The sequence below is a fragment of the Rhinatrema bivittatum genome, chromosome 6, assembly GCF_901001135.1.
Source record: "Rhinatrema bivittatum chromosome 6, aRhiBiv1.1, whole genome shotgun sequence".
NCBI classification, from domain to species: Eukaryota; Metazoa; Chordata; class Amphibia; order Gymnophiona; family Rhinatrematidae; genus Rhinatrema; species Rhinatrema bivittatum.
The window spans coordinates 273,065,891-273,087,737 of record NC_042620.1 but is presented as its reverse complement, the minus strand read 5'-3'; the positions used below and the strand labels follow the sequence as shown (position 1 = coordinate 273,087,737).

The 21,847-nt window shown below is 46.5% G+C and overlaps 1 protein-coding gene across 1 annotated transcript in view; it reads right to left on the bottom strand.

The window, feature by feature from the left end:
* Positions 1-21,847, bottom strand: part of ZMYM3 (zinc finger MYM-type containing 3) — a 453,384-nt gene that overhangs the window by 2,361 nt on the left and 429,176 nt on the right. Inside the window, 2 exon segments of the mRNA XM_029607228.1 lie at positions 461-578; positions 4,465-4,719. Of these exon segments, the coding sequence (XP_029463088.1) occupies positions 461-578; positions 4,465-4,719 (373 nt within the window).

Sequence of the window (21,847 nt, the reverse complement as noted above, 5' to 3'; positions counted from 1 at the left end):
AGTAAGAAGGGAGATCAGGGTGACACAGGAGAATTGGTATGAAAAACATGAGGAACAGGGAGAGGGAAAGTAGAGAAGTGAGAAAGAAAGAAATAAAAAAAAAAAGAGAAGGCACAATATTACTACCATGATAAGAGCTCCCCCATTCATAGAACCTGTCTCTTCCCACCTCAAGTAGCACAATAGGACTACACCCATCCCTATACCAATAGAACAATCGTACAGCCTCCCTCCCACCAGAAACAGATCAACTGTGGCCCCAATGAAGTAGGCAAAAGCACTGATCCCCATAAAAATGGCCCAAGCATGCCTGTCCCTGCTCTTGGAAACAGTCAACAATGCCCCCATTCTCCTCAACGAAAATGGCCTCCCTCTGCTAACAGAACCAGTCTAGAATTGATGTGAGGTAAGACACTGGATCAGATAACTGTGAGGAAATCACAGACACTTAGGTTCTCACCATTTTGAGAGATAAAATTCATAAAACTTGACAGGACAACGCAAAGGATTCATTCTGTTCTCTTGCTGCTCCAGAATGGGCATCTCCTCCTCCCGTTTCCGCTTTCCTGAGCAGACTTCTATGAAAGAAAGGGCAAAAGTCTACAAGATGACTGCACAAGCGAAAGTAAATGAGAGCAGAAAAAGTAGGAAAAGAGACCAAAATAATTAGAGAAAGAAAGCAGCTGAACGTGAGAAGAAGGGAGACAATTTAGAGTCGAAAGGCAGAGTGCAATGTCTTGCTTCTCAGTCATAGAAATGATGGTATATTGGTCACAGAAAAAGTGGTCACATTCAAGGCTTTCCTGTTCACTGTCCAAAAGATGCTTTAAACCTGTAGCCACCAGGCCAAACCTGGGACTTAAGCCACAGCACCAAGGAGCCAAATGTGGAGCCCCTGTTCACAGAGGCAAGTCAGGCCTGGACACAATGTAATGGTGGTGTGAGAGAGGAAAGGTCATAGGTGCTATACTGGCATTTCCAATGCGTGGCATTGCTCCAGCACTCAAGGGTTTCTTATTTATTTAACATTTTTATTACTCGCTTTCCTGATCTCAACAAAAACCACCCAATGCGATATAAAGATACATTACACTCCAACCACAACAGCTAAAACCAAGCAGGGATTAGAATAGTTATGCCTTCCCTGCTTCTGTGCAGTTATTGGGAAAGACTACCCCCACCCTTCTAACCCCTAACCTGTAGGTAGATTCAGAAATGTAAATCTGCCCGTAATAGGCGCAGCTCTATGACTAAGCGCATATTATATTCCTCATTGTGCGTATATTGCCTTATTATTGAGAGCATATTGCATACCATTGAGCGTGTATTGCTAACCGCTTATTGCTGAGAGCCTATTGAATGCCATTGAGCGTGTATTGCTAACCGCTTATTGCTGAGAGCATATTGAATGCTTATTGCTGAGAGCCTATTGAATACCATTGAGCGTGTATTGCTAACCCCATATTCCTGAGAAACCCACCTCCTTTTAAGCTTAGAGTGTTCTTGGTCATTCATATGCATTTCCTGGAGGAAAGCAAGCTGACAATTCAATCTGTTCAAATGGGAAAGCACCTTCTCTCTTAATAGGGGTACCCAACCCGAGTACATTCCACGTGAAGAAATTTGTCTTACTCTCCATAGTCAGACAACAAGAACAATTAAGAGAGAGAGATGCCCCCGTGAGAAACCATACTGAAACCAATAGTGGGCCTAGAGACCGCACTGACCCACCCCACACACATAGGAAAGAAAACAATGGAATGGCCCAGCACAAAATCCCGACATTGAGATGAAACGAAAGTCCCTTCCTCATCCCACATTCCCAGAAACCCCCCTCCCCTTCTTCCCCTCCACAAAAATCACCCTCCACTTCCATCACTTACAAAGTAAGCTAGATGTCATTAAGATGTGTCAGGGGACCACCTCTCCATCAAGAATATAATAACCCCGTGAAACAGTCTATAAACTGACTGAGCTCACTCGGAAAGGAACTGAAAGGGAAACCTCATAATAGTGGATGAATGATTTCAATGTTTAATTGGATGGGTGGGCTTGCCTGTTCCAAAATCTCCCATGCTACTCACATATCAGGCCTGTTCTTTTGTCACTCTCATCCTCCCCCATCCCTCATGCTCACTTTGCTGCCCCTAGCTCCCATCGTTCCCATTGCGCAGATCCCACTGCTCACTCTGTCCCAATTGCTTACTCTCACCTCCTCACATACTCCCCTCAAACCCCCTGAATTGTTTATTCTCTCTATTGACTCACAGCTCTGCATGTCCATATAGTGTCTGTACTCCCGTTCTTCTTGGCAGTCATGTCAACACTGCAAGAGTAGGGGTTCTGCATTGCTCTAAATTCCTGAGAGCCATGCTGGGCTGAAAATAGCCATGTGACCGGAACTTTTTTTCATTTAATTTATTCAGACAAAATGGATTACACTGAGGTACATCTGCCGGTAAATTGAACCTGGGACAGTGGAGGGTGAGGTGACTTGCCCAAGGTCACAAGGAGCAGCAGCGGGATTTGAACACTGGGTACCCTGGTTCTCAGCCACAGCTCTATCCACTGTGCATGTGCAGTGCAGTAATGGGGCTGTGACCTGGTCACTGGCATGCCACAACCCAATACTAGGTCTCAATCCTGAGTTTGAAGAATGCTGCCAATGATGGGATATGGTCACGGAATTTTTGTGCAGTTTTGAGAGATGGAAGATGGGTCTGGTAGGATTCTTTGTATGACAGGGGCATAATGTTTCTTCCTGAAATGGTCCCAAGGTCTGACATGCCCACAGGGTATGAAGGCATGTATTTTAGGCTTTCTGGCTCTTTTCATGACAGATTTGATCATCAGAGATTGATGTGGTAACTAGGACTGCTGGAGTCCCTCAGTCATCTGGACACAGTACTTGGGAGTACTGATGTGAGGCTTCCCACGTTCTCCTGCATATACCCTGGTAGGGTGATTGGGGGGGGGGGGGGGGGCTCTCTGACAAAGTCAATTGATGACTTCAACCATGAACTGTGCAAAATCTGAGAAGGAAAGTTCCTCGGGGGTGAGAGGGATCAGAGGGGAGGGTCAGCACTCTCCTTCATAACATTTCTCTGACCTCTAAGGAGAACCCCAAGACTGTTTAGACATTCTCCAGAAAAAAAAACAGCAAGTGAAATTTGAATTGGCACTGATCCATGAGTTAACTATCAGCGTCAAAGATCAACTTTTGGTACCATGGGACCAGTATAAAGTTTTCTCTGAGCCCATTCAGCTCAGACTATGACATTGAATCAGACTCCTGGCTCCATACTCTTTCAAGAGGTAACAAAAGCCTGAAGCTGCATTGATGCCCTGGAAGGCATCACTAATCTTCAGGCACAGCTGCTTTGAGGAGTGGGACACAGCCTTCAGGATCCTCTAGCTCTCTAAGCTGTCTCTCAAAGGGGGATCATCACTGATGCTTACTCTTCTTTGACTGGTCCTCAGTGCAGTGTCTCCTCAGTTCTATGCAAGCTAGGAAAGCGAGACTGTTCTCATTCCTGGGGCATCTATCTTCATGTCCAAAGAGTTTATGCCTCCTTGTGAACTTCTGTGCCACCAGCAGATGATGAAGCTCCATGGTTCTTCTGCTTGGGTTTTGCCTTTAACACAGGTCAATGAATCTGGTTTTATTCAACTCTTCAAGATAAGACTTTAGCTTCATCCTGCAGATCTTGATCACCCTTGGTGACATCCTTGAGCAGATGTTACATAGGGTTGAACTATGATTCTTCCGCAAACACTTGTAGCAGGATTGGCTATGATAATGGACTGATACCTTCTGCCTGCACTTAGGAAAAAACGTGAGATAGCTGGATTTCTTCCTGAACATGTTACAAAAAATACTCAAAACAAAATCAAGAAGAAATTTTCACTCAGAAAATGAAACTCAGAAGAAAACAATCTGATCTGGTGATCTGTCAGGCAACTGCCTAACCAGGTCCAAGGAAAGAACTAGAAAATAGGAAAACTTGAAAATGCAAAAAAAAACCTGGTTAGGAAACTACCAAGATAAGAAAAAAAAATTTTTTTTTCTTTTTTTTGAGGTACACTAAAATAAAAAAGATGCCTTAATGGCTAGAGCAGGTAAACACTGCTCTGAAGAAAAAATCCATCTGTGTCAATATGCTAAAAAAGATAGAGCCAGGCATGCTATAGCTATGTGGGAGCACAGGAACTGCTGTATATACACTGAAGCATTTCTAAACATTTCCTATAAAGCTATGGCATGGTGTAATGACATTACACATGAAACTAGTGAATCTGTTTGCTTATAGAGAAACATACATAAGGGGCATAAGATAAAACAGAAGAGACAGAAGAGCAAGCTGCAGATAGAGAGAAAAAAGGAAAAGAGAAAACAGAAGCGGTAGACAGGAAGCAAGTGTAGAAAGAAGAGAAATGAATGCACCTCTGGGCAGGAACTCCTACCTCGTCCTTTCTTCTGCCGGACTGGAGCATAGTAACGAATACTGACCATCTTCACAGTTCCTCTGTTGGTAGTAAACTTCCGAGACTGGCGCACGACATTGGTAAAAGATAGCTGCATATGCTCCTCTGCAGTACGCAGCCCGAAAAACTTTGTGTTAAAGAACATTAGGGTGTTGAGAAGGACAAAAGGAGAGTACACACCCAGCTGTTTACATTCCCACAGATGTTCTTCCTCAACGCGAGAAAATATCAGATCTGAAGAAAAAAATAAATCATTTTAGCAATAAATGATGAGACAGGCTTATCCATTACATCAAAGGCCATCCAATTCAAGCATCAGTTCAAGCCAACCAACTCTGTCCATCCAATCCCCAAGAGCAATATAGCACATGATGGCAAAAAACCATCCAACTGACCAGTTGACTCTGCCCAGTTATTCTGATCCACATTGCCAAAAATATATCCCAGCTGCCGGCCATAGAAACTTGATCACTTGTAGGATTTTATACCCCTTCTACAAATCAGTTGTTCTCTTCCTAATTGATTCTCACTATTGCAGGCAGATGAGCATACAAGTTTCTACACCCAATCTAAAATCCATCGGTCAACATTCCCCTTCCCCCAAGCATCTCATCCCCAAATCCTGCAAGCAAGCCAACAAAATCACTGAAGCCACTGCACAATCATTTCCATAGCCTTGTTGGATGGTTGGCTGGTACCTGGCCACCAACAACCTGCTGGCACTGATCTAGTTGATTTCTGAGGAGTTGTAGCCAGGCTATCTCATAACCTAGGGTGTTGCTCACCTGTGCTTTTTTTTAAATTCACCCCTGGTATTCTCTTTACTACCTTGATGGATACTATCTGACTATCACCAATCCCCTGGAACTGAACCACAGGGCTGGTGCAAGGATATTAGATACTCTTGCCTCCCTCCCCCTTCCTGACTTCTGCATTCACAATTAAAATTATGCATTTATAGCAGATTTTATATTAAAAAGGATATTCTGTGGTAAAAATAATCATGTACATGTATATTATATTTACATACACTACTATAGTGCCAACCAGAAAAACCTGTAAAAGACACTTGAAACCCATATGGTATTAAGCCTATTATAACACATGTTGGGTGAGGGCTTGGCCTTCAGAAAGTCATGAGTAAACTGATTTACAATTATAATATACCAAAACAGCATTAACTGCCAGAACTCAAACAATAACAACCCTACTTATGAAAAAGCAACATTGTAAATATTACATCAAACCATAAAACACCAATATTTCCTATCAGGAAAACAGAACAAGTCAAACTGCTATAGATTCCTACATAGAAACAACATGATACCAGAATATTTCACCTCAGTCACACATGCAATACAGACAGATCCTCACCAAATACAGTATAAAGTGACCATAAAGTATAAATGGAAATGTACAGACAAAAAATGAACTGGAACCATAATAAGCCAGACGATATATACAGTGCAACAATGGAAAAACAAAATAGTCACCATTCCTTATAAAGCATCAAACATCAAGAAACATAAAACAATCATTAACAGTACAACCATACTAATAAAAAATAGTTCAAAACAGCTAAAAAATAGAATAAGAGGAAAGGCGTGATAAATAAAATATTTCAAAACAGCAGGCACAACAACCAACCACCAATAATTAAAATTAATAAGATTAAAAAAAAAATAAATCCCCCACCTGTCATACCTGGGAACTTTTGATTTCCAGTCACTCTGAGATTGTCGTTCATTAGTGATAGGTGGGGTAAATATTTTCTCCTCTCATATACACACGCACATTCTCTCACAAATACTCACAAACACATGCTCTCTTTCATATACACACACACACTCTCTCTCTCTTTATCTCATGATCTACTCTCTTACTCCCTGCCCCCTCCCAGAATGCATAAGAAGCAGCAGCAGCAACAACAGTAGCAGTCTTGTGCAGACCCCATGGTCTGCAAGACTATCATTTTCTCTTTGTAGACCCCGCAGACTCTACTCTTGCTTAGCATTCCTCTAGTCTTGCTGCCACTGCGCGGGACCAGCTGACACTACCCCTCTCTCTTGGGCCACCCAGATGGCCACTGCTGCTCCTGTTCAGTGCTCTTTTTCTTCTACTATTTCTATTTGCTTGCACAGGCCCAGCTGACCTTTCTTCTGGCCTGTGGGGCCAATGCCCTTCCTGCTTCTTAGTGTCGCTGTGACCGGGACTCCTTTTTACCACTCCTGGGCCCTGTGGTGGTGGTGGTGCAGGAGGGAGGAGGCCTAATCGCCATAGTCTTGTCACTAGCCAAGAATCCCAAGATTGCTCTGCTACCTAAAGGTGACAGCTGAGCAGGATTGGTAGAAATACTAGGTGGCTGCCCCCAAACCTGAAGCACTCTAGGCGGTCATCTAGTGCTTTCATTGGCCTTGCTCAACAGGTTGGTTATAAGTTGTGGCCTGCTGTTACCAACTCAGCTAACCCATTGAATGCTGCATAGCTAAGTTTACTTGACTTCTCAGTCCTGTTCCTACCACTGCTTTCCATATATGATGCAAGTATGGCCTGATTGTATTACAAATGCTGGCCTCCACCACCTTCACTAGTAGGCTAATCCAGTTTTTGTTGTATTTTTCTCCAATTCTTGCAATCCCATATTTAATTTGACATCTATGCCCTCTTCTATTTCTTACCACCAAGTTTTGTAACAACCATATAATCACCAAAACTAGCAGAGCTATTGTCCAAAACATCCAGCCTCTTCCATGCTCATTGACATTTCTTCAGGCTATCCTAGCCTTCTTGGCAGCCTGATGTAGTTGCCCCACAGCTGTTATGATTAACTATTGCTTTGTGCAGGTTATCCCAGAGTAAGAAGGGTTTAATTATGTAAGCCTAATGCAGCCTTATCACTGCTTTTAATCAAGCCTGGTGCAGTTGTACGTCCACTTTTTATTTAATATCTTTTATATACCGACGAACGTTGGGAACATCTCGTCGGTTTACAGGGAACAGAACTTAGCAACAGGCTTTACAATTGTCATATGATTATAATAGGAACAGAAGAGATAACATTAATAACAAAAACAATAACATACGAATAATAGGGAAGATTATACAAGTAATAATTAACTAAGTGGGATACATGATTGTGGTTATTCAAAAAAAAAGTGGCAGGAAGATTCTGCTGGATATGATTGAGATCTACATTTGTAGGAGGTATATATTTGTATATACAGTAGTTGTCAGGGAATATATACACGTTTGTGAGTAAAAATGTTCTTATTTACAGAATGCTGTCTTGATAAATTTGCTTTCCGGGAAGCATAGTAGATAGCTAATTATTAGGCAAGGTGGAAGGGGGTGGTTAGGAGGTGGGAAGGAAAAAGGGGTGGGGGGGGAGAGGGGAGGAGGGAGGTTAGGAGTGGGGGGGGGGCTAGTGATTGTGTGAATGTTAGGTGTATGAGTGTCTAAAGAACCAGGTCTTCAGGTTTTGCCTGAATATTTTCGGGCAGGTTTCTTGGCGGAGGGAAGTGGGTAGTTTATTCCAGAGTAATGGTCCTGCTAGGGAGAGGGCTCTTTCGTTAGTGGTGCGGAGTTTCGTAAGCTTAGGTGAGGGGGTGCGTAGTGTGGCTAGATATTGTTTTCTGGTGGGTCTATTACTGTTGTGAAAGGAGAAATGTTCTTTGAACCAGTGCATGTTGTTGTTATGAAGGGATTTGTGTATTAGGGTGAGGGCTTTGAAGGTAATTCTAGATGCGACGGGTAACCAATGTAGATGTTTGAGTACAGGGGTTATGTGATCATATTTGTGGGTGTTGGTGAGAATCCTGGCAGCTGCATTTTGGAGTAGTTGTAAAGGTTGGATGGTGTTTTTAGGCAAACCTAGTAGCAAGGAGTTGCAGTAATCTATTTTCGATAATATGAGGGCTTGTAATATGGTGCGGAAGTCGCTGAGATGTAAGAGGGGTTTGAGTCTTTTTAGGGTGTGCAGTTTGTAGAAGCAGTCTTTGAGGGTGTTATTAATGAATTTCTTGTAGTTGAGATGACAGTCCATGAGTACGCCATTGACCATTGGCCTGTATTTTCCCCTCTTTGGCCATCCAAATCTCTATGTCTGAGCTAACCCTCAAGCCCTTTACTTCGGTTATTCCATTTGTATTGCTCATTACCTGCCCTCACTACTGTGCTCCACACAGAAACATGACAGCAGAAACAGAAAATAACTAATCTGCTTATTCACACTAACTACTCAGCTTTACAATCCCTATCACTCCCTCAGAGATCCTTTGAGCTTGTCCCAAGCTTTCTTGAATTCAGATATTGTCCTGGTCTCCATCACCACCCACTGGGAGGTTGTTCCACACATTCACCATATTCTCTATAAATAAATATTTCCTTCCCTGTACGTACCCGGATCAGTCCAGGACAGCTGGGTTTTGCCTCCCCACCAGCAGATGGAGACAGAAGAAGACTTTGCGGACTCTGTCCTATACCCTTGAGGTGCCACCTAGTGTCTGCCAGTATTCTTCTGTCTCCAGCAGATGGTGGAGGTGCAAAGCCTAGTGTCTCGGTGGTGCTAAGTTAGGGATTTGGTTCTAGGTTTTCTAGCTTAGTGCTGCTGTTTTCTTCAGGTTAGGGATCTTGGTAGGGTTCCTTTAGTTTAAAAAAAAAAAAAAAAAGAAGGCAGTGCAGCGTCTAGCCTCCCAGGGGGTTGTCAGGTCCTGGTGGGACCATCTCCCCTGGTATTAGAGGCTGCAGAGCAGAGGGTTGGGGACCCTACTTCTGCCGTGGTTCGGGGTGATGCCGGGGGGTCTCGGCCACTCATCCTCGTCCAGCCTGCCGTTTTCTTCAGCTAAAGGTAAAAAGTTTTCAATTTTTTAAAACTTCGTTTTAAAACTTGCCTGGAGTTAGGGCCTCCGTTGGCCGGGTGTTCACTCCGTTTTCCGCCGCTTGTTTTTACCGTTTTTTCGCCGTTTTTTCGGCCCGGGGGGACCGGGACATCGCGCCGAACGCCGCGGTTCTTTTTTCGGGTACGCAAAAAATCGAGCTCGGTGATTTGCCGCGAGGTGCGGCCTACTTACCGGGACATTGCGCCGAACTCCGCGGTTCTTTTTTTGGGTACTCAACAAATCGAGCCCGGGGCTATGCCACGTGGTGCGACCTGCTCTGCCTGTGGCAGTGCGCGGATTTCCTGCGCTGGGGTCTGCACGGCCTGTCTCTCCGGTGGGGAAGGCTCCTCCCGGGATTTGCTTGGAAAGGAGCCTGGGCAAGGCTCCAGATCGCGTCGGGAGCCCCGGAGGCCTGATTTTGGGGAAAAAGACCCGGCTCCACCGGCTCCATTCCAGCTCAGTGCTGGTTCGGAGGCTCTGTTAGCATCCTTCCGGGACCAGGAAAAGACAGCGCTGGATGCGCTGGCTGATGGGTCTTCTCCTTCTCCGCTCTCCCCGAGGCGGCTGCTCCTGGTGGGGGCATGGGGGCAGATAGCTCCAACCGGGGTTTCCTCAGATGACGATCTGGAGTCGGGGTTTCCTCAGATGAGGATCTGGAATCTGATGGTTCGTCTTCTTCGTTCTCCTCCCACTTTGTGGACATGATGCGCAAGTTCTTCAGAGGCTCGCAGATCTGGACGGAGGTCGCACTCCAAGTTGTCCCGGGAGTCTTCTTCACGGAAACGGTCCAGGCAGTCGGAGGGGGCGGATGCCCCCAAGCCGAAGTGTCCTCTCCATTCTCGGGAAAAGCTGACTGAGTCTTCTCAATCGGACTCATTGGATGACGATCCAGCGCCCCCGATACCAGCTGGCGACGGACAGGAAGAGGATCCTGAGCTTCACCCTCAGCTGGCCAAGCCGGGGGCGGTCCAGGTGACTGACGGCGATGATCCCAAGGTGGTGCGCCTGTTTCGAAGAGATGAGCTAGGGCCACTGATAACGGTCATTCTAGAGGAGCTCGCTATTGAAGTCCCCCCTGAGGATTCCAGGGTTGGATCTATGGACCCCGTCATGGTGGGTCTCCGAGGTCCGAGGTCCGAGGTCCGGCTCGTTCCTTTCCCTTTCACTGGTCGGTCACGGACTTATTGTATAAGGAATGGGACAATCCGGAGCTAGGTTTAAAGGTCGGCCGAGCGATGGAAAAATTGTACCCGCTTCCGGAGGACGCGTTGGAGCTCCTCAGGCTTCCCAAGATTGATTCCGCAGTTGCCGCGGTTACCAAAAGGACCACTATTCCGGTAACAGGGGGTACAGCCTTGAAAGACCTGCAGGATCGTAAACTGGAGCTGCAACTTAAGAGAATTTTTGAGGTGTTGGTCCTTGGGGTCAGGGCAGCTATGTGTACCAGCTTCGCCCAAAGGGCTTGTCTCCGATGGGTTCAGGATTGGCAGGCTGAGTCCGACCTGTCTGGTGCAGCAGCAGAGCGAGCTAGTCGGCTGGAAGCGGCGGTTGCATACGGCGCTGACGCCCTGTATGATCTCCTGAGGACGTCTGCCCAGACGATGGTCTCAGCGGTTTCTGCCCGCAGGCTCCTATGGCGCAGGCACTGGGCAGCGGATACGTCTTCAAAGGTGCAGCTGAGTTCCTTGCCATTTAAGGGGAAGCTCCTCTTCGGGCAACAGTTGGACGATCTGATTAAGTCTCTGGGTGAGAACAAGGTCCACCGGTTGCCGGAGGATAGATTCCGGTCTAAGAGTGCCTTTCCTCAGCGGAATTGTTCTCGGGGGAATCGTCGCTTCCGGTCTTCTCGGTCCACCGGGTCGTCCTTTCGTCAGAACGCGCCCCGACAGTCTTCTTGGAATCAGTCCTTTCGGGGCCGTTGCCCAGCCAGAAATGGTGCCCCCCAGGCCCAGTTGGCTTGATTTTCAGATAAGTACAAGTTTTACTAACCTTCTTGAAGATAAAGGATTTAATTGTTGCTTTATTATTATAGGATGCAGACTCTTGTATTTATAGCGTTCATACGCCTCTGAGGAAGCTTTCGGGTGAAACACGGGCCGTGTAGGGCCATATTGAAGTTAAGTACATCCGCTTTAAAGAGTCTATGACTGACGGAGGATATTTTAAGAAAAAGAAAAAAATTCTTGAACAAAAAAATTCTTGGAAGTTAATAAATTTAAAAGAAGGCGAATGATTGAAAAGACCGGTTGGTGTCTCTGTAAGAACACACAATGTCAGGCTTGCTGACGCCTTCTTTAGCCATCATTTCTAAATATAATTTGTTCCACTTTTGTTGTCGTCAATATGGCTCAAAGACTACCCAATGAAGTGCGGCCGGCCCACCCTTCCATTCCAAAGATCGGGGGACGGTTGTCTCTTTTCCGGGAGGCGTGGGTCCAACTGACGTCCGATCAATGGGTCCTCGACATAACAGACCACGGCTACGCCTTAGATTTTGCACGGCCAGTCAGGGACCATTACATAGTGTCCCCTTGCGCGTACAGCCAGAAGCGCGTGGCGGTACAGGTCACCCTGCAACGCCTGCAAGATCTAGGGGCCATAGTTCCGGTGCCCGCGGGGCAGCTACGGCGTGGGCGCTACTCCATTTACTTCGTGGTTCAAAAAAAGGACGGGTCCTTCCGGCCCATCCTCGATTTGAAGCGCGTAAACCACGCTCTGAAGGTGCCCCGGTTTCGGATGGAAACGCTTCGTTCGGTAATTGCGTCGGTGCACAAAGGGGAGTTCTTGGCTTCTCTGGACCTGTCGGAGGCGTACTTCCACATCCCCATCCGTCCGGACCATCAGAGATTCCTGCGGTTTGCAGTCCTGGGGCGCTGGTGGTTGCGGCCGCTTTGCGACGGGAGGGGATCTTGGTCCATCCATACCTGGACGATTGGTTGGTTCGAGCGAAGTCGTTGGTTCGCGCGAAGTCGGAAAGTCTCTGCAGGGACGCGGTACAACGGGTCCTCTGGAAGTTGGGCTCCTTGGGATGGGTGGTCAACCCCGCGAAGAGCCATTTGACCCCCTTTCAGAACTTGGTATTCCTAGGGGCTCGTTTCGATACGGTCTTAGGGAAGGTCTTTCTGACGGAGGAAAGAGTCTGGAAGCTCATGCAACAGGTGACGGAATTCCAATCTCTCTCTCATCCTACGGCCTGGGATTATTTGCAGGTCCTGGGCTTCATGGCCTCGACCATCGATCTCGTGCCATGGGCATTTGCACATATGCGTCCTCTTCACTCAGATTTGTTGTCCCGCTGGAAGCCTCGCTCGCAGCTTTACGACACTGTCCTTCCACTTTCGAGGGTGGTGCGTTCCAGTCTGCAGTGGTGGCTTTCTCCGCACAACTTGCGTCAGGGGATGGACCTGGAGACTCCCTGCTGGACCATAGTGACCACGGATGCCAGCCTCTCCGGATGGGGAGTGGTCTGTCGGGATATGTCGGTCCAGGGTCAGTGGACCAGGCAGGAGGCCTCCTGGTCGATCAGCGGCGGAGGCACAGCTTTTGCTCCGCTGGGCGGAGGCGCTTCTTTACTGGATAGCGGCGTCTCACATTGCCGGCATTGACGACGTCCAAGCGGATTTCCTCAGTCGCCACCAACTGGATCCCGGAGAGTGGGAACTCTCCGACGATGCCTTTCATCGTCTGTGCGACCGGTGGACCACGCCGGCTATGGATCTGATGGTGACTCACCGCAACGCCAAGGCCCCCCGGTTCTTCAGTCGTCGGCGGGAACCGGGGGCGGACGCCCTGGTCCTCCCTTGGCCCAGGGGTATTCTCCTGTACGTGTTTCCCCCATGGCCGTTGGTGGGCAAAGTCCTGCGCCGCATCAAAAGACACGCCGGAAAGGTGATTCTAGTGGCCCTGGAGTGGCCAAGGCGCCCGTGATTCACGGATCTTGTGGCTCTGACGGTGGACGGTCCACTGAGGTTTCATCCGTCTCCCACGCTTCTGCGGCAGGGGCCCGTCTGTTTCACAGAGGCAGATCGCTTTTGTCTAGCGGCATGGCTTTTGAAAGGCGTCGGTTGAAGAGTAAGGGTTACTCTGATGCGGTGATGGCCACGCTCTTATGTTCCCGCAAGACTTCTACGTCTATGGCCTATGTCCGAGTATGGGGAGTCTTTGAAGCCTGGTGTATCGACCACGGTGTACAGCCCGCCAGGGCGTCTATTCCAGAGGTTCTGGATTTCTTACAGGCAGACCTAGCCAAAGGGTTGGCATTCAATTCGCTGCGGGTGCAGGTGGCGGCTCTGGGCAGTTTTCGAGGGAAGGTGCAGGGAGTGCCTCTTGCCTCTCACCCGGATGTGGTTCGTTTTTTGTGGGGCGTTAAGCACCTTCGCCCTGCGGTCCGGAGTCCTTGTCCTTCTTGGCGGTTGAACCTGGTACTCAAGGCGCTTTGTTCGGCTCCTTTTGAACCATTGCGTCGGGTGACGTTGAAAGATCTGACCTTGAAGACGGTTTTTCTGGTAGCGGGAGCCCTTCTTGAGGATTTCCGAGGCGGGAGTCTCCCTGAGAACAGTTCCCTCTTTTCTCCCGAAGGTGGTGTCCTCTTTTCATGTGAATCAGTCGGTGGAACTTCCTTCCTTTGCAGGGGTGGATTATTCTTCTCCAGAGGCAAAGGAGTTGCAGAAGTTGGACGTGAAGAGGGCTCTGTTACGCTATTTAGAGGTAACGAACGGTTTTCGGCTTTCGGACCACCTCTTTGTACTTTAGAGTGGGCCCAGAAAAGGGCAGAAGGCATCTAAGTCAACGAGTGCCCGATGGTTGAAGGAGGCGATTTCCTCTGCTTACCTGGTTCAGGGTCGTCCAATTCCTTCTGGCCTTAAGGCTCATTCTACTCGTTCGCAGTCGACGTCTTGGGCGGAGTGTCAGCAGGTGTCACCACAGGAAATTTGTAGGGCAGCAGCCTGGCAGTCTCCGCATACCTTTGCAAGACATTTTCGTCTCGATGTCAGGGCTCCAGAGCCCGGTTCCTTTGGAGCCAGTGTGCTCCGAGCAGGACTCTCTCAGTCCCACCCTGGTTAAGATAGCTTTGGTACATCCCAGCTGTCCTGGACTGATCCGGGTACGTACAGGGAAAGGAAAATTGGTTCTTACCTGCTAATTTTCGTTCCTGTAGTACCATGGATCAGTCCAGACGCCCGCCCAGGAAGACGATGGAGAGTCCGCTCGGCTGGTCATTCTCTATGCAAGTTTTATTCTCTGCATTTTTGTCGACATTCGGGTTCAATACAGTTTATGGTAGTGTTTTCATATCCTCGGCTCTGCGAGGGAGGTGTTTTTATGGTTCATAGTTATGGTTTTTTGTATCTGTTTTTTCTGCTTGGGTACTGAATCATACTGGCAGACACTAGGTGGCACCTCAGGGGTATAGGACAGAGTCCGCAAAGTCTTCTTCTGTCTCCATCTGCTGGTGGGGAGGCAAAACCCAGCTGTCCTGGACTGATCCCGTGGTACTACAGGAACGAAAATTAGCAGGTAAGAACCAATTTTCCTTTAGATTACTCCAGTCTACCCACTTTCACTCTCATCCCATGTCCCCTCATTCTAGAGTCTCCTTTCTGTCGAAAGAGGCCTGCCTCCTGTGCATGGAAATCTTGTTGGTACAGTATTTACATTTCTCTAGCATATCTCCTCTATTCTCCCTTTCCTCTAGGATATACATGCTTAGATCTTTAAGTCCGTTCCTATATGCTTTAGAACAAAGACCATTGATCATTTTAGTAGCCACCCTCTGGACCAACTCCAACTGGTTTATATCATTTTGAAAATGCGGTCTCCAGAATTATATACCGTATTAGGGTTAGGGTCTCAGCAGGGACTTCCACAGAGGCAATATATTTTTTTCTGCTAGCCATTTCTCCTCTTATGCACCCAAGCATCTTTCTGGCTTTTGTCATTGCCTTATCCACTTGTTTGGCCACTTTAAATTTATTTATTTATTTATTTATGGTTTTTATATACCGGAAGTTCCTGTATACAATACATATCACTCCGGTTCACATTTAACAGAGATAACTATCGCCGGGAAGGCGGTTTACAAGGAACATATCGTATATAATAAACGGATAATCTAAAATAAAGTACAATCAATTATGAAACAACTAAGATCAACTTAGAACACAACTTGGAACATATATAACTTGGAACATATATATTTATCAGATAAAATAACCCCCAGACATGCTCTTGTTTTGTGCATAGAATAATTTCACTCCCTATGTGTTTTTGAAGCCCAAATACAAACCTTTCCCGATAATTCTTCCACAATGTCGCTCATGAAAATGTTCAGAGGAACCGGTCCAAGCATCAATTCCTGCAGCACACTGCTAGTAATACCCCACTCCTGAGTGAATTCCATGTACTACTACTCAAAGTTGTCTCCCACACAACCAGTGTTAGGATTCAACTGCCTTCCCAGAATCCGGCAGGGAGCCACCACTGCACGCTCTGATGCCTGAATTACTAGGACCCGGTGAAGAGATGCATAGGACATGCATGCTAATCTGTGCTTAAGATTCTGTGCACTCTGGCAACTACCCGACTCTCTTGCCATGAAGAAGATGTCACATGCTCAAGACTACTTAGCCTGCCTGGACCTGAACACCTCGCTTTGCCAACAGGTTCCGTGACCTGTTCCTAGTTCCTGCCTTGCTTGCTGTGTGCCTGGTTCCAGATGCTGCTCCTGTCTTGACCTTGGACCATTCTGGATTCTGCTTGCCCACTACCTGCCTCAACCCCGGACCGATTGTTGGATTCTGCTTGCTTGCTGTCTGCCTCGTCCCCAGACTGCCTCCTGGCTTCTGCCTGCACCTGATTGTGTTTGGGATCCACCTAAATGCTGCTGGCCGTCCACATCAAGGGCTCAACCTGAGGGAATGACTGTTAGTATAGGTGAAGCCTCCCTCAGGTCCCTCTTTGGCACTTCTGCCTGTGGTCAAGCTCATCAGTGGTACTTCTTGTTGCTTCACCACACAGGGGTCCAAATCACCGCCTGTAGTCTAAAAGGGATTACAGAGTAGCCAGAGGACTATCCCCCTGACACCAGCAAGGGCTGCCCTCTTATCAGTTTGCCAATGCCATGGACTTGGCGGAACTTGCCACGCTCCATGCCATTCCCAGTATGGTACAACGTATACAACAAAATATTTTGGATCAGGTGTCAGGGGTCCCGCAAAGGCTCACAGCGCAAACTGATGTGCTCTCCACACAACCGGCACCCAAAGTGGCTTCAACTCTGGCTCCAGCTCCCATGGCTGCACCACTTCCTCATCTCCCTCCACCACCTAGATACAGTGGTGACCTCTGGGAGTGGCGAGGCTTTATTAATCAGTGCCAAAAGTACTTCACTCTGCAGGTCACTCTGTTTCTGACAGTCAGAACTAAGGTCTCATTCATTCTGTCTCTACTGGGGGGGGATCAGTTCTGGCCTGGGCTTCCCCATTATGGAAGTGTGAGGATCCAATCTTGGAGGACCTTGACCGCTTCCTTTGTGACTTCTGGCTCATATTTGATGAGCCCGGACGAGTGCAGTCAGTTGTATCCAAGCTGTTACAGATTCACCAGGGTTCTCAGACTGTCGGTGAATAATTGGTCCAATTTTGGACTCTGGCCTCAAAACTACAGTGGTGGGATGATAATCTGTTAGTCATCTTTAGTCAGGACCTGTCTGAACCCTTGAAGGACAAGGTGGCCTGACAAGTCCTGCCTGGGATGTGGAAGTGTTCATTAGGCTGACTATTTGCCTTGCTCTTCGCGGGAAAGAGCTAAGAGAACGGAGCCAATCCTGATGACCCATCCGTCTAGCACCCCAAGTTCCAGTGGCCAGTGATTCCTCCCAGGGCCCCCTCCATCGTCCGAAACCCCAGAGGAACCTATGCAAGTGGATTGGCTTTGACTGTCACCAGAGGAACGCTTATGTAGAAGGACCTCAACCTCTGTCTTTATTGTGCCAGTTCAGGAAACTGTCAGCCAATACCCTGTTAATTGGGAAAATTCCCGGGCCTAGGGATGATAGGAGAGACCACCCTAGTTCTCCCCAACTCCTATGTCCGGTGAGCATCTTCCAGGAGAAATCAAATATCTCACTCGATATTCTTGAATGCTGGCGTGGCTGAGAGCTTCATTGACAAATCTGTCATCTGCTATTACCAGATTCCCACTGAACCCCTGGTTCCCACCCCCTATGTTATCAGTTTCTGGGAAGCCTTTGCCTGATTAAATAGTTTGAACCACGATTCCACTCCATATGCTGCAGCACACTGAGCCGACGATTTTAAAGTATTATCCACTATGATGCCTAGATCTTTTTCCTGGATGGTAGCTCCTAATATAGAACCTAACATCGTGTAACTACAGCAAGGGTTATTTTTCCCTATATGCAACACCTTGCACTTGTCCACATTAAATTTCATCTGCCATTTGGATGCCCAATCTTCCAGTCTTGCAAGGTTCTCCTGTAATGTATTACAGTCTGCTTGTGATTTAACTACTCTGAATAATTTTGTATCATCCGCAAATTTGATAACCTCACTCGTCGTATTCCTTTCCAGATCATTTATATATATATATATTGAAAAGCACCGGTCCAAGTACAGATCCCTGAGACACTCCACTGTTTACCCTTTTCCACTGAGAAAACTGACCATTTAATCCTACTCTCTGTTTCCTGTCTTTTAACCAGTTTGTAATCCACGAAAGGACATCGCCTCCTATCCCATGACTTTTTAGTTTTCGTAGAAGCCTCTCATGAGGGACTTTGTCAAACGCCTTCTGAAAATCCAAATACACTACATCTACCGGTTCACCTTTATCCACATGTTTATTAACCCCTTCAAAAAAAATGAAGCAGATTTGTTAGGCAAGACTTCTCTTGAGTAAATCCGTGTTGACTGTGTTCCATTAAATCATGTCTTTCTATATGCTCTACGATTTTGATCTTGAGAATAGTTTCCACTATTTTTCCTGGCACTGAAGTCAGGCTCACTGGTCTATAGTTACCTGGTTCGCCCCTGGAGCCTTTTTTAAATATTGGGGTTACATTGGCCACCCTCCAGTCTTCAGGTACAATGGATGATTTTAATGATAGGTTACAAATTTTAACTAATAGATCAGAAATTTCATTTTTGTGTTCCTTTAGAACCCTAGGATGCATACCATCCGGTCCAGGTGATTTGCTACTCTTTAGTTGGTCAATCTGGCCTACTACATCTTCCAGGTTCACAGTGGTTTCGTTCAGTCCGTCTGACTCATCACCCCTGAAAACCATCTCCGGAACTGGTATCTCCCCAACATCCTCATTAGTAAACACAGAAGCAAAGAATTCATTTAGTTTTTCTGCAATGGTCTTATCTTCCCTAAGAGCCCCTTTAACCCCTCTGTCATCTAATGGTCCAACCGACTCCCTCACAGGTTTCTTGCTTTGGATATATTTTAAAAAGTTTTTATTATGAGTTTTTGCCTCTATGGCCAACTTTATTTCAAATTCTCTCTTCGCCTGTCTTATCAATGTTTTACACAACTTGACAATGCTTATGTTTTATCCTATTTTCTTCAGATGGATCCTTCTTCCAATTTTTGAAGGATTTTTTTTGGCTAAAATAGCCTCTTTCACCTCACCTTTTAACCGTGATGGCAATTGTTTTGCCTTCCTTCCACCTTTGTTAATGCGTGGAATACATATGGACTGCACTTCTAGGATTGTATTTTTAAACAATGTCCAAGCCTGTTGAACACCTAACCTTTGCAGCTGCACCTTTCAGTTTTTTTCTATTTTCCTCATTTTATCAAAGTTTCCCTTTTGAAAGTTTAGTGTTAGAGCTGCAGATTTACTTATTGTCCCCCTTCCAGTTATTAGTTTTAAATTTGATCATGTTATGATCACTGTTGCCAAGTGGCCCCACCACCGTTACCTCTCTCACCAAATCCTGCGTTCCACTAAGAATTAAATCTAAAATAGCTCCCTCTCTTGTTAGTTCCTGAACCAATTGCTCCATGAAGCCATCATTTATTACATCCAGGAACTTTATGTCTCTGGCAAGTCCTGATGTTACATTTACCCGCAAAGGTCCACTTGGCCACCAGCTTGACCGTACCCCCAGGGAAAACTGTGGTACCATGATGCCTCAGGGAACAGTTACTGAAATGGGCCCGGATTCTCGGACAACTGGACATCCTGGCCTTGCCGCTATTATTGGTTGCCTCAATTACTACAAGATCTTAAATGCTATATGGAATCTTGTCCAATCTGTGCCAAGAATAAGATGCTCAGAGCCTGACCCTGAGGTCTACAACAATTGTTGCCTATTCCCAAGGAACTGTGGATCCACCCTGCCACGGATTTCATCACTGCTCTCCCGCCTCTGGACAGTAACACTACCACCTGGGGATTGGTTTTTGAAAATGGCTCATTTCATTCCCCTTCCAGCGCTACCATCTGTTCCTGAACTAGCTTGTCTGTTTATTCAGCATGCCTACCTATCCATATCCTGTCTGATCGTGAGGTGCAATTCACTGCTAGTTATTGGCAGGCACTGTGCAGCAAATTTGGGATCACTGTGACCTTTTTTTCTGCGTATCACTCACAGACAAATGGACAAACTGAAGGGACTAATCAATTTCTCAAAGCCTTTTTATGTTTCTACATCAACCAAAGACCAGGATAACTGGACTTTTCCTCCTTCCCTGGGTGGAGGCTTGCCATAATAACCACATCAATAGGTCTACCATCCCTCTTTTTCCTAGTATATGGATGTCACCCCTGGATTCCGGTACCAGTGACCACCACCGTGAAATTCCCAGCTGCCCAGATCAAGGGGCAGGAATAACTAAGACTTATTTATTTATTTATAACTTTTCTATACCGAAGTTCAAATAACAGGGTTACTTATCACTACGGTTTACATTTCAAACCTTAAAATCGACAGTAACAAAAATTGTCTTACAATGAAACAAGGAGGAAATAAACTTGGAGAACTTAAACAAAGGGAAAAAGAACAAACTAGTAAAATCAGTAACAAACTAGTGAATCAGGAATATTGGGGTAGTGGGCCCAATGGGATAGGGAGGTTGGGTGGAGGAGGGGGGGGTGAGGAAAGGAGGATTACTGCAGCATTATTGGAAGACGAAAGAATGCATTGAAGGCATAAGCGGAGACCGAATATGCTAAGGAAAAAATATACTTAGGAGGAGATGGGGAAGAGATGGTCCATGGCAATTATTGCGGCGGACGCATAGCTTATGGGAAGGCTTGTCTGAACAGAAGCATCTTGAGTCTCTTCTTGAAAGTATTCGGGCATTGTTCCAGCCTAAGGTCCGGTGGAAGCAAATTCCACTGTTTGGGTCCTGCAGAGGAAAGAGCTCTTTTACTTAAAGAGGTTTTGATTATGGGTGCTTGAAGCGTGCCTCTCTGCGCTAATCTCAGAGGTCGGGCTGAGGTGTGAAGTTGCAGGGGGGTAGAGAGGTCCAGCGGAGAGATGTTAAAAATGGCTTTTTGGGTGATAGATAAAAGCTTGAAGAGGATCCTAAATTTGACTGGGAGCCAATGAAGCTTCTTTAGGATCGGTGTTATATGGTCCCTTTTGTTTGTCTTTGTGAGAATCCTGGCAGTTGCATTTTGAAGCAACTGGAGCGGCTTGATGGAGTTGTCTGGCAGGCCGTGTAGAAGTGCATTGCAATAGTCGATTTTTGAGAAATGATAGCTTGTAAGACTGACCTGAAATCGTGAAAATGAAGGAGGGGTCTTAATCTTTTTAAAACTTGGAGTTTGAAGTAGCACTCCTTTACCATGTTATTTATGAAACCTGTGTAGCTCAGTTGGTTATCCATGACTACACCAAGGTTTCTGACCCTGGTAGAGGTAGTTGGGGGCGCTGTAAGGAGAGAGTTGTTTAGAGATAAATTGCCATCCTGTGTGATTAGGAGAAACTCTGTCTTGTCGGTGTTGAGTATCAAGTTGAGATTTGACAAGAGGTTATTAATGGAGCAGAGGCAGGCGTTCCAACGGCGTAGAGTGTTGTCCAGGGAGTCTGTTACCGGTAGGAGGATTTGGACGTCGTCTGCGTACACGTAATGTATTAACTTGAGCTCAGATAGAAGTTTACAAAGCGGGAGTAGATAGATGTTGAATAATGTAGGTGATAATGAGGAGCCTTGAGGGACTCCGAGGGTGGAACTGAATGGAGCCGATTCTTTGCTGTTGATCTTAACTTTGTAAAAGTGGTGCTCGACCCATCAGCTCCTGAAATAGGCTGTAATCCATTCCAAAAAACAGATGGATAAGAAACATTGGCCAGACTTTCAGTTTTAACCTAGAGGCTTAGTCTGGCTGAGCATGTGAAACTTAAGGATTTACATGCCATCCCTCAAGTTTGCTCCTCACTTCTTCGGACCCTTCCTGGTGATCTGTCCTATAGGCCAGGTAGCCCGTAAGGTTAAATTAGCACCTT